Source organism: Xenopus laevis, chromosome 9_10S, assembly GCF_017654675.1.
Source record: "Xenopus laevis strain J_2021 chromosome 9_10S, Xenopus_laevis_v10.1, whole genome shotgun sequence".
NCBI lineage: Eukaryota > Metazoa > Chordata > Amphibia > Anura > Pipidae > Xenopus > Xenopus laevis.
In genome coordinates this window covers 94459944-94473994 of record NC_054388.1, presented here as the reverse complement: position 1 = coordinate 94473994, position 14051 = coordinate 94459944, and the positions used below count along the sequence as shown (strand labels likewise).

Below are 14051 nucleotides of genomic sequence, written 5' to 3'. Positions count from 1 at the left end.
CATTCTGAATAACAGGTCCCATACTGTACTTGATCCAAACCAAGATATAATGAACAAAAATTTAAATGATTTTTAGCAGATTTAAGGTATGGAGATCCAAATTACAGAAAAACCCCTTATCAGGAAAACCCAAGGTCTGAGCATTCTGGGTAACAGGTCTTGTATATGTATAATGGTGCCCCCTAACCATTTCATGTTATAGTTTAAGCATGCAAATATTACATTCATACATTTATTGTGATGCTTTAGGATGGTAGGGAAAGGGCAACGTCATAACTTCATTTTGGGTTCCTGTAATCCGGGTTGGACTGGGCAGGGAAAAAACCTGGTGGGCCCCGCTGACCCAGACATGCTCCCTAATGCTGCTCTCCTTACCTCCTTCCCTGACCCACCATCGCTGCCCCGGCCTCTCTCCCTGGCCCATTCGGTGCAGTGAAGAATATAGGTAAGCGCAGCGGGGCCAAGGGAGGGTTGCGACTTGGATGGGTTGCCCGGAGGGGGGTTGTGGCTGGGGCCTTGGGCCCCCTAGTTCGACGCTGTATGTAATGAATAAAACTGATTCCAAAGCACGACTAATAAATGGAAAGTAGAGTATCTAGAGTTATTTCAGACAAAGTAGTAACATCATGGAATTTGGTTTCTGGTGGGAAATGCTGGTTTTTGTGGTGCAGATTGAGCATGAAGGCTCTACCCATTTGTCTGCTGTTAGGTTCTGGGTGCATATTGTTTGATTACTGTTTTCAATGGTCATGTTTGACTTTGGTCTTGATAGAGGGAACAACCGTCTATTACCTTAATTGGCCTGATATTAGGGATGCACCAAATCCAGGATTCGGTTCCGGATTCCGCCTTTTTCAGCAGGATTTGGATTCGGACGAAAGCTTCTGTCCGGCTGAACCGAATCCTAATTTGCTTATTAGGGGTAGGGAGAGAAATCACGTGACTTTTTGTCACAAAAGAAGGAAGTAAGAATTGTTATCCCCTTTCCTAGCCATAATTTGCATATGCAAATGAGGATTTGGATTCAGTTCGGTAATCGGCCGAATCTTTAGCGAACGATTCGGGGGTTCGGCCGAATCAGAAATAGTGGATTTGGTGCATCCCTACCTGATATAGGGGTGTATTCGATATAATATATCTAATAAATACTGTATACAATAAACAATAAATATAATAAAAATATATATATTTATACATATAAAAATAATAAATAACATAAACCATCAACAGGGAAGCCAGCTAGATACAATATATGTGGTTTGACACAGTTATCATTGGACAAAATAAAGAAGGGCACATTTGCTGTTGGCAAACCAGGGAGCAGATTTTCAAATTGAAAACATTCTTCTAAATATGGCTGCCCCTCCCTATTCTACCCTTGTACTATTATGGGCATGTCCCTTGTCATGCCATGGTATCACAACATGATGATTTGGGGTCCCTCTATAATGGGGACACCCCCAACCCATGAGCTAAATCTAGATGTAAAAAGAGTTGGGGAGCAACTCAAGCATTAAAAATATCCTGGGTGGTGCAATTTGGTAGCCCTATGTGGACTGGCAGCCTACAAGAGGTTCTGTTTGGCAGTACACCAAGTTTTTATGCAACCAAAACATGTCTCCAAGTCCTTAATTCAAAATTAAGCTCCTGCTTTGAGGCCACCGGGAGCAACAGCTAAGGTGTCCCTCATGATCCAAAGGTTGGGGATCACTGTTCTATTATGTTCATACTTTAAAGGTTATCTGTTGCCCAAAAATATTTTCCCCCAATAAAAAGGTGAGGGCTAATAGAGTCTGCACTCCAGTTGGAGCTGCGCTTTAAAATCATATATGTTAGTAAAGAGTGGTTGATAACCACATGACATCAACATCACGAGCCCCATGTCAAGTTTACACTCTGTGTGACCTTCCAGGTTTTTGGTGATCAGTATAAATTCCAACCACTTGATATTTCAGATTAACTGACCAAGCTTTCAGGAAGGCTTGTGTTTAATTCTCGTATCACGGATATGTGGCCCCTGGAAAATCCAGTAATCTCCCCATGTCTCAAGTATCAAACTTTTAGACTAGAAGATTTATAAGGCGGGAACTCTCTATGCCTAACAAAATTGTGTAAAATTAGTAATGCTCTATGCATAAGTATACATTCACATAAAAAATCTGCAGTAATGTAAAGTGCCCCTTTATTTGCTCAGGACTGTGCATCTGTTGTAGCCGAGACTCGCCAAATTCTCATTCCGAAATCACTGCATGGTACTTAACGTTTTTTCTTGCTTGTGCCAGGAAGCTGACATGGGATAATACCATGACCCTGGGCTCAGATACTTTCCACATCTGTCCAGTCTGGGAAAGAAGGATCCAGTTGTGTGAACGGCACTGGGAAACAAGATCTTGAACTGTCTGAAAATTGTTCTCAGTCTTTGCAAGTTTGAAACACTCCCCCTCTAAAAACAGTTGGAGTTCCCACATCAGTGGAGAGTGCTGATAGATTTATTTCACTATTAAATAATAAATATCACACAAAATTTGCCTCTGCCTTAGAGATGCTACGTACCCTTAGTATGTAACTTATATATTCCAAGATTTATTCTGCTGCTCATAATATGTTGAATACAAACTGCTTCCCCATTGGTTCCATGGCTGGAATGCTGAAGAAAAAAAGAGGGCTGACTGAATTGATTCAGTTTCATTGGCTTGCGAGAAAATGCTGTATATTCCCCCAGAAGGACAACAGCTGATATATACTTGTTTACACGTTCTTTTGCCACAGTTGTTCTGTTTTTCAAAGAGCTTGCGCAGGCACGCATGGCATTCTGCTCCATGTTTCACAGGATAAAACCGAGGACAGAATGCCTCAAATAACATCTTACTAGAGATAATAAGAAACTGTTGCACAGAATTGCAGGTTTTTTTATGGTGTTTTGTGGGGCAGTTGCTTGTGAACACTAAATTTACATTATTTTAGTAAGGAGCAATACAATGTGGGGGGGGGGTCTGAATGCTGGAGGCAGGTTGCAGCAGGGGCAGAGCGGCCCATGGGGGCTTTGCAACAGGGGTGGGGGCCAGAGGAAGGACCCTGAGACAGCAGCCCCAGTGGGTGGGTACTGCTCTTTCCACTGGTCCAGAACAAACCTTCTTTAAAAAGAACCAGCCAGCAGTACTTTACTACAGAACACTGTGCCACCATGTTTTTCCTCTTCCTATGTGTCTCCTGCTCTCTCCTGGGTTGGGTGCCTGCAGAGAATAGTCATTTTTGGAAGCTACACAGTTAGAAGTCAGTATAGAAGTAGAAAATTCTCAGGTTTATGTAGAACTCACCAGTTGTGAAGGGAGGTCCTGGTGCACCGCCCTGAACCCCCAGCTTAGGGAGCGGACCACCGTATAAAGAAAAAAGGCAGGCACTAGCAGAGACCAAACTTCAGGGCAGGCTTGTCAAATCATCAAGTAGTTTATTTCAGTCCACAAGCTTACAGCCTTACGCGTTTCATATCACTCAGATACTTAATCATAGGCTAGATACACTTCCCATAGCATATTTTAAACAAGATTCAGACAATTATAGTTAAGTATAATACAACTTAGTAAATGAGGTAACATGAAGCATTAAAATTGGTGTCTCAGGATATGACATCATTCAATAAAGAATACTGGGCAGGTTAAGCGCCATCTTGTTACTCTAATACAAGGTTCATCCAGAACTACAAAAACTTTATGAAGACAGACATAACAATTAATTTATAAAAAAAGATATTTAGAGTATAGGTATATAGTAGCAGGGATTGATAAATCTAAAGCAAAATTTAGAAGTTTAAATAGTCTAAACCCTGTTCACTATATATGATAAACTATCCGTAAACGCAGTTTATCAAATATATAAAAAGTTTTATTCAAAAAGATCTATCTATTCAAAAAAGGGGGGGAGGCTATATATCAGTACTTGGTAGTAAGAAAGAAACAGGACAGACAACTGTTCTAACAGTACTTCTCAAGCACTCGGCTTTTAAAAATTTCATTTGTACTTCTTCCACATCAGTGTTCTGCAGAACAGAAATCTGTGCCTCTATAACGCTACAGGCCACGGCTTTGAAAAATAATAATACTACCAGAAAAACTGAATTTTGGATATGTTCTAGCACATAGGTTCTAAAAGGTTTCTATAACCTGAAATTGCCCTAAATCTGTGCTTAGTACAGAGGAATACCTATGTAGCATAGATGAATGGAATCTAACAAACTAGAGTAGTGCCCAAAGTGCTCATAACAAGGCAACAGATATATGAAATATTGCTGTATCACATCCCAAATTCTACTCTTTTTTTTGCCTTCAAGCTAATCTTCCAGGAATATCTACTAGAGCCAATAGGAATTTTCCACAAATCTCACCCTAACTGTACTTCAGGCTGAAGCCTGAGCTGCTTGAGGCTGCCCTTAGTGGGTTATATACATAACCAACAACCATTAAGCTTTATCAAAAAAATTCAAAAAGCCTCAGAAATACTGTACAGAGATACATTTTGCAGTGTATTTTGCTTAGACAAATACACTGGGAACACAAAAAATGACAATATAGAGGCCCTTTAAGTCCTGACACTACTTTATTTTGTTTTGTTATGGATTAATGCTTTCCGGACGAGTCTATAGTGACATTTCTCAGATTAACTCCCTAGCAGTGCTGTTCATAATCATTAAAATTGCAATATGAAGGGTCATCTAGCACTCCTTTGCTCTCCTTTCATAAAGAGCTAGAGACATTTAAGATATATTTAGTACTGAAAAAAAATTATTTGAAGCTTTTAATTCACTCACCAATTATGTCCTCCCCTACTCTGACATTTCATTAACCTGTCTGCCCTTCTAAAACCAATGCAAGTTGAAGCTGTAAGATTAATCCACATGACAGACTATAAACAAACAGTGTAATATTTTGCCCTGGGTAACATTTATTATAATGCCAGCATCTAACATTCTGCAAGAACGCCAGTGACATAACTACTGGGGAAGCAGTAGGTGCCTTTCCCCAGGTAGGAGTCTAGGAAAAAGGCAGGATCTCGCACACCCAATAGATAACAACGATATGCCTGGTGCACACTGGTAGAGGTTCGGTAAGCCCCACAACAGAGTACAGCAAAGGAATTCCAACGGCACACAGGACTGTAAGAAATCTTCAAAATTTATTTCAAAGCGGAGTACGATGCAACGTTTCGGGGAGTAAAACCCCTTTGTCAAGCATACCCAGGTAGGAGTCACCATACACGCTGGGCCCCATGGTCTCCTAGTTATACCAATGCAGAACCCCTTTTTGAGATTGTTTGCTTGGCAGTAAGTGGTTACTTTCTGTGTGGTAAGTTCCCCATGTCATGTGACTTGTGCCTGCACTTCAGGAGAGAAATGCTTTCTGGCAGGCTGCTGTTTTTCCTTCTCAATGTAACTGAATGTGTCTCAGTGAGACATGGGTTTTTACTATTGAGTGCTGTTCTTAGATCTACCAGGCAGCTGTTATCTTGTGTTAGGGAGCTGTTATCTGGTTACCTTCCCATTGTTCTTTCATTTGGCTGCTGGGGGGGAAAAAGGGAGGGGGTGATATCACTCCAACTTGCAGTACAGCAGGAAAGAGTGATTGAAGTTTATCAGAGCACAAGTCACATGACATGGGGCAGCTGGGAAATTGACAAAATGTCTAGCCCCATGTCAGATTTCAAAATTGAATATAAAAAAATCTGTTTGCTCTTTTGAGAAATGGATTTCAGTGCAGAATTCTGCTGGAGCAGCACTATTAACTGATTCATTTTGAAAAAAACCTTTTTTCCCATGACAGTATCCCTTTAATATATTGATAATGGGTGGAGTGCAGAGGACTTCTTGTATTTGTCTATGACCAAATGAGAGGTTTAGTTTTGGGACAATCTAGCTGACATTCCAGAAGTCCTTGGTTGTACTCAGAACAACTACTTTGTCAGTAATGCTGCCATGTCCTACAACTCACAAGCTATATTCTGGTAGCGAGATGCACACAAATGTCTCTACAGCTGTATTCGAAGCTGACATTCCCTTTTGTGTCCTGTTTCATATGTGGACCACTGGGCATTACAGTATTTAGTCTCACAATGTGGAGATACACAAACACATGCTCATTCAGCTTTGCAGCAGAGGGGCATTGCCCAATTTACAGGCAGAGTAAAAAGGCAATATGTAGTGCAACATGAATCTTGGATAGAAAACAGGTTTGTATCTGAATCTAGTAAACATTATTCACAGGTCTTGTTATGCACACTGTGGGGTGGGGCAACTTTTGGGAACTGGTACTAAAGAAAACCAGAACAAATTTATTTGACTCCTTCCACTTGTACCAGCTGCCACTACATCATGTGAAATTCCCTCAAAGCCCCACCATGCGAGCTTGGTGATATTTGATCAGCAAGTTGGGTACAAAGACCAATCTATACTTTTTTAAAAAGAAAACACAGTATAAAACAATATATCATAAGATCATCATCACTGTGGAATGCAAACCCTTTACATACGTACATGTCCTAAAGTTCTTTTATATATGGCCAACCTATAATTTAGTGTAAGTGTCCCCTTAATCTTTGTTCAAACACAGAATTGTACCGATGATAAGCCATGTGGGCTCACGTCTCCTTTCACACTGCCACAGAAGTCTGTAAGTGATTAACTTCTGAATACTCATGATATAAGAATGCTCTTATATCAACATTTTTCCCCAAGCCTCGACATGTTTCCTTTTATAAATGCAGCACTTATGAGATCATTTTTATCAGGTGCTCAGGTTATTCTTCTGGTCGAAATCAGCACTGGACTGAATGTGAGTTCAGATCACGGCTGTCCAACTGTTCATAGATTCTGTTGCCTTCCTTAATACAGGGACATAAAGAGATAAAGTCCTCTGGAAAATTGGCAATACCCATAAATAGTTACCAACCTTCTTTTTTTTTTTAATGGAACAGCTGTTGAAACTTGGATTTCAGCCACATCAGTTTTGCTGTGCCAGTCAATGTTGCTCTTATATCCATGGAAATGTGGAGGATCACTAGACTCCAAAGTTGGTTAGGGAATCATTTCTGCCAATTCCCATCATAATCTCTTATATAATGTGCCATTTTACAGGAGAGTTCTCCCCAAACAATTCCAAGTTTTGGAACTGGTTAAGAGAAAAATGCTACCTGGGGCTTTTATGCACACAATTCATAATCACGGCTAGGTTTTATTGCAGAAAGTAATTTCAAAGATGAGCTTATTCCCACATTTGATTGGCTGAAATTATAATTATGTTTCTTTTTAAAGCTGGCAGAGTAAAAAGGAACACATAGGTTGTTCATTGAGCAAAAAATAAAACTATGGGCACCACCAGAAAGTCAGTATTTTCACCATACATATGGAAGTTAAGCTGAGTCTTACAGGGGCTAAATGATGCTCAAGTTAGAAGAGACGGTAAATGACTGAAGGGAGGATGGCTACGTGTCTCTGCCCCTTCTGAATAAAGTGTGCTCAGAGACCTGTGGAATTTTTTAAAAAGTGCAATGCTGTGTGCAATGTGTAGAAAACATGGCAGATTACATCCATTCCTGGCATGTTGCATTTGATGAATAGCTCCTACTATTTTAGACATTCAACTACAGTAAGAGGAACATCCAGGGTTCAGACTGCTCCTGCTTATTTGCTGTCCTAGCTTTATGGAACCTACACCTTGCCTATTTGTATTTTCACATAAGCATGGGAGCAGCCATATTGCTAAGTCTGCTAAAGCAATCACTGTACCTACGGGTGAAGTCACGTGAACAGATATGTCAACACACGTTTCTTTTACATTTGTAAACACAGTGATAGTTGGAATAAACAAGGCTGTTGAACAGTGGCGTAACTAGATATTACTGGGCTCCACAGAACATTATTTTTCAGACCCCCAAAATGTCTAATTGTTGACCTGTTTTACCAACATTTATTGAAATTCGATACAAATTAAGGCCTCATGGGCCCCATGACATGGGGCCCCTATACCTCCTGGGCCCTCGTGCAGCCACAGGGTCTGCTTCCTCTATAGTTATGCACCTGCTGTTGAATTAAGTTAGAAATGTTGCTTTTCTCTGTTTCCTTGTACTTAATCGCATGTATCGAACGTGATTGAAAAATAAATTCCCTAATATTTATATTTTCCATTATATTTAATTTTAATGTGTCTGAACACCATGCAGCATGATTGCAGCCCTACACTTTCATTACAATACTGTACATTTCCATAGTATGAAAACTATGCAAAACAATTGCGTGAAGGAGGTTCATTCTTTAGTGAAATACCCAAAAAAATCTATTGTCTTATCATTTTGGCATATCGTTAGAAGCTCCTCTGAATTCCCACATTACTAACAGCAATCTGTTACTAGGCATCCACCCACTGGAAAAAAAAAGGCATCTGTGAATAACTTCATTAACGCTCCTTGGCATATATTGCTCTGGGGAACTATGAAAGGATTTGAGCATGGTGGTCAGATTACACACACACACACAAGATACATTGTGTTAAATATAGAATTTATATTTAGATTGTAATTTTTTTAGATACATCTAAACCTTTAGGTTGCAACTAGGGTTGGCCATTTTGCTTCATCTAAATTTTGCGGCCGGCGAAATTTCGTCGAAATGCATTAAAGTCTATGGACGACAATTTTTTTTTTTTTTTCACCCACAAGATTTTTTTCTCCAATTAGAGTCTATGGGGCAAATTCACTAAGGCGCGAAGCGCCGAACGCTAGCGTTAATTCGCTAGCGTTTGGCATTTTCGCTACTGCGCAAATTCACTAACGAACGCTGGCGTAGTTTCGCTAGTGTTACTTCGCAACCTTACGCCAGGCGAATCTTCGCTAGCGACGAAACTACGCAAATTCACTAACTTGCGCAGTGTAGCGAACGCTACCTTTTACGCTAGACTTCCTTCGCCACCTCAGACCTGGCGAAGCGCAATAGAGTAGATAGGGATTGTTTCAAAAAAAGTCAAAATTTTTTCTAAGTCCCAAAAAACGCTGGCGTGTTTTCTACATGATGGCTGATAGGCTGAAAAAGATCGAAAATTTTTTGGGGCTCCCCTTCCTCCCCCCTACTTTTCCTGACTCATGGCAACTTACCTAGACAGTGGGCACATGTGTAGGGAAAAATAACATTTTTATTTGCAGATTTGAAGGTTTTCTAGGCATTTGTAGTGCAGATACGTGTTCCTCCATTGAAATTTGAATTTCACGCCGTATGCAAATTAGCCTTCGCTAGCGCAACTTTGCTTTATATAGCGAAACAACGCTAGCGCAACTCCGCAACCTTTCGCTACCCCTGTGCGCAACTTCGCATTTTAGTGAATTTGCGGAGCGCTGGCGAAAATTCGCCTGGCGAAGTGCGGCGAAGTTGCGCCTGGCGCAACTTCGATTCTTAGTGAATTTGCCCCTATGGGTGTCATTTCTGCTGCAAACCTTGACAAAAAAATTTGCTCATCCCTAGTTGCAGCCAGTTGGTTTGTTCTTCTATAGTAATATAGGAATGAAAAAAGGGTGACATACTGGGGCTCATTTATCAACACTGCGCAAATTTGCCCATTGGCAGTTACCTATACCAACCAATCAGTGAATAGCTTTCTGAAGCCAGCTGCAAGTAGAGCGATGAATGCAGCAATTTGATTGGTTGTCATGTGTTACTGCCCATGGGAAAATTTGCCCAGTGTTGATAAATGACCACCACTGAGACAATGTATATAGCAATAGAGCAGTTAGAACTGCAAAAGTTACTGAATATCAAGTTAACGGCTTACTGTACCTAGTAGTGGTAAGTCTACTGGCTTCTTCGGTTCAAAAGGTGAATTTTTGTTAAATGTGAAATTAACGTTAAATATAATTGTTTATACGGGGCGCCTTTGTGTAGCTTACCTTGTCCTTACAACACAACTAGCCTTCAGTAATAGCTGTACCTCATATTGGAGCACCATACCTTAGAGTGGAAGAACTTCTCCTGAACAGACAGAATCAAAAGTCTGCAGCAGTATCCTAATTGCTAGATCAATGACCAAAGATACCAAAGTTCATTTCTCTATTTTGAACTACAGCTCCCAGCCAATGGCTGACCATAAAAGTTGAAAGCTGAAGTACATAAAAGCATGGAAAAAATATTAGATATTATCACCTACTATATGTCATTGATGCTGGTTACCTACCCCTGCTGTTGTTCTCTTAACCAAACTACCAGCAATTCTTTAGACCTGATTAGCAGATAATGATCTAGTTTTTCTAACAGCAATGACGTAATGTCAGAAGTTCAGTTAAAAGAAGAAACACACAATTACCTCTGTTATGATAAAGAAATCATCCCCAGGCTCGCCCTGAACAACGATTTTCTCCCCGTCTTCAAACTGAACTGGTTCAAGAGCATCTGCCACTGTCAGACGTTCCCACTTGTCTAGCGATTCTGAACAAGAAGGATCAAAGAGTCAATGACAATCGGGAATCAGGCCGAGACATTGAAGTACATAACACAATAAAATACTGACGTTTTGATGGTGAAGTCGAATGTTGCATTGACAAACTGACTTTTCAACATATCTAAATGTAGACATCACTGTAAATTTCCATTGATTTTGGCCTTGGTAGAGGTATTCTATTTTTATTAAAGGGGAACTATCGCAAAAACGAAAATTTTATATAATCTTCATCATACTGAAATAAGAAACTTTCTAAATACAATCAATTAAAAATTATGTACCATTTCTGAAATAATCAAGTTTATCTTCACTACCCCTCTCTCTGCATCTGTTTCTTATAGGGGGGCTCCTTTTGCCTAGAAGATGTATTAGAGCTCATTCTATTAAAATCCCCAGACATGTCTCTCTACATGCAGAATTTGTGCAAAAGGCAGTTATTTTGTTAGATTTTGTATGTACTGGAATCAGTTATTTGAGTGAGCTCTAATTCATCTTCTAGGACAGGAACCCCCCCTCCCATAAGATATATTGGATCTAACTGTCAATGAATATCTGACACTCAATTGCTGCATGAAGACAGAATGAAGAGAAACAGATGCTGAGAGAGGGATAGTGAAGATAAACTTGATTATTTCTGAAATGGTACATTTTTGGTACACAATTGATTGTATTTAGAAAGTTTCTTATTTCAGTATGATGAAGAATATTTACAAATTTAATTTTCACGATAGTTCCCCTTTAATTACAATACCATCTGTTGGTCAAAGAATCTTAAACTGTTCTTTGAAGCCTTCTGAGAACTTCTCACCTGAGGCAAGCAGCCATGTAGCTCCCTCGGAAATCTATGTAAAATATAATGAATGAAAGTTCTCTCTTCTGGGAAATAAACCCTTGTAAAGGTTTAGTTTTTAAAGGAGAACCAAACCCTTATCCATAAAAAACCCTACCCCCCTACCCTTCATAGCCCCCCCCCCCCAGCCATGTGAAATTGCAATATAATGTATTCAGTGATCTGCACAATGTGGGTGTGTGTGTGTCTGGGTGGGTTTCCCCTGGGAACTCGGTTTCCTCCCATGCCCTAAACATAAACAGAGGCAGGTTAATTGACCCTACTGTATGTAAATGTGATAGGCACCTTAGATTGTAAGCTCCACCATGCAGGGACTGATGCTTATGATGTATAATCTCTGTAAAGCACTGCAGAAATGTGGCGGTGCTATACGAACAAACTGTTCTGGAGGGAGCTATTAGTTGTAGCAGCTGTTTTTTACTGAGGGAAACCTTGTAAACTAGGGTTGTTTTCAGCCATAGTAAATATTATGCAGAGTCAGCCGCAAGGCACAGCTTCAGAGGGGAAATAACCTATTGATTTTAACTGCACACCTGCTGGATGGGTTTGAATCCCTTAATCCTACTAGGAATTATAACTTCTCACAAGCAGGTACATTAGCTTTGGTCTTACTTGCTCTGACTTGCTGGCTAATTAGTGCATGCACTATTGTTCAAGCGTGGCAGAGCAATGTCACCTAAACCAGCGCTCCAACATAAATACTGCCACAAAGAACAGCTGCATGGAGGAGATGATGATATTAAAAGGTCTTTTTATTTTGCCAACAGATTTAAACATTGTTTGGTTCTCACAGACTACGTGTCAATAGCCATACCGTGGGAGAATGGGGGGAGAGCAGCCAGAAGTTATTTAACATAGTTCTCTGTTGTTGTTTACTAACAGCATACTTTTCCAGCAAAATAATAACAATGAATGAATCTATATATGTATATATATATATATCTATATATGTATATATATATATATATATATATATATACACACCCCCTCTCATAATAGTCTGGTTGATTATTTTTTGTATGTAAGTTTCCCATGATCATCTGGAGTTTTGTTGCTCTAATGTTACATCAATATTTATCATTTTTAAAAAAAGCAATGCTAAACACTCCATAGGCTGGGCAGCATTAGTAACTCGTGTATATAAAACTTAAGGATGTTAAAGAATCCAATGGTCCATTCTCATATTGAGATACAAATTCCATTTCTGAAAGGTTAGCAGAACCTGATAGCAGAACCGGAAACTAGAGGTTTTATCTAGAGATCACTGGTTTGTATTAGGGGAGCCTTGTACCATAGACATTTCATGCCTTGTACAATAGATACATCCAGCCTTACATTTTTTATATCCAATAACACAGTACAGGTATGGGATCCTTTACCTGAAAACCCATTATCCAGAAAGCTCCAAATTACGGGAAGGACGTCTCCTCTATAAGCAAATAATCTAAAATTTTAAAAATGATTTCCTTTTTCTCTGTAATAATAAAACAGTACCTTGTAGTTGACCCAAACTAATATAGAATTTATCCTTACTGGAAGCAAAACAATCCTATTCAGTTTATTCAATGATGATATTGTTTTTAGCAGACTTAAAGAATGGAGATCTAAATTACGGAAAGACCCCTTATCCAGAAAAACCCAGGTCCCGAGCATTCTGGATAAGCTTTTCCCCAACATCTTTACTGTTTATTTTTTATATCTTTAGTTTACTGTTTATTAACTATTACATTTAAAGATTTTTCTTGCCGAACGACCGATTTTAGCGAAGTCTGACCAATCCTTCCAAATTATCGGGTGGTTAGTGGGATTCGAACGATCGTACATCTTACGATTTTTCGGCCGACATCTGTCAGGAAATTGATCGGCTGGTTAAAAAATCTTTTTCGGTCCCAGTGCAGGGACAAGCAGGCAGCTACCCTTTGTTTTCCTGGCAAATGGTCTTTTTAGTTGATGGACAATTCGTACAATCGTTTTGAGATAATCGTGGTCTCAACGATGACGATCGGATCTTTTAAAAATCTTTACATCTATGGCCAGCTTTACACAGAAAAAAGATCAAGACATCAAGCACCAGCACAGACTACTGAAAGGCACGTGAGAAACAGAAGTGTCTGCTGCTTCAGTCAGTGGTAGAAGTAGTGATTTATGGGATCATTAGCAGTTATTAATAGCTGTACTTATTTAAGTAGCAGTATTGATTTTTGAAAATACAGATATCAGTTGGCCTCTTGAGGCACATTCTTCATAGAACCAAAATATATGCCACTAAGCCTTAAACTCTATCACCTCTGTCCTAATGTATTCAAAAAATGTACCACCTACTCCTTGGCATTCTCTTTTGCTGTTGGCAGGGAAGTAATTACCCCCTTGATTTACTGTGTGTTACTCTGAGCTTTAATTTTGCTCCCTGTGGTTGTTGATTGCTGGCTTCTACAGGTATGGTATCCATTATCCCGAAACCCATTATCCAGAAGGCTCCAAATTACAGGAAGTCCATCACCCATAGACTCCACTTTCATTAAATAATTCCAATTTTTAAAACTGATTTCCTTTTTCCTCTGTTGTAATAAAACAGTACCTTTTACTTGATCCCAGCTAAGAATTAAATCCTTATGGAAGTCAAATCAATCAATCGATCATATGGTGCTGACAGGTGCAGGGTGCCATGACACTCTATGCCCACTAATATTGGGGGTCATTTATCAACACTGGGCAAAGTTGCCCATGGACAG

The 14051-nt window shown here is 39.6% G+C and overlaps 1 protein-coding gene across 2 annotated transcripts in view; it reads right to left on the bottom strand.

Annotated features, from left to right (window-relative positions):
* prkar1b.S (protein kinase, cAMP-dependent, regulatory subunit type I beta S homeolog) overlaps nt 1–14051 on the bottom strand; it is a 155153-nt gene that overhangs the window by 14446 nt on the left and 126656 nt on the right. For both annotated transcript variants that reach the window (XM_018239163.2, XM_041579285.1), the window contains one exon: nt 10335–10456. In XM_018239163.2, the coding sequence (XP_018094652.1) occupies nt 10335–10456 (122 nt within the window). The remainder of the gene's footprint in view (nt 1–10334; nt 10457–14051) is intronic.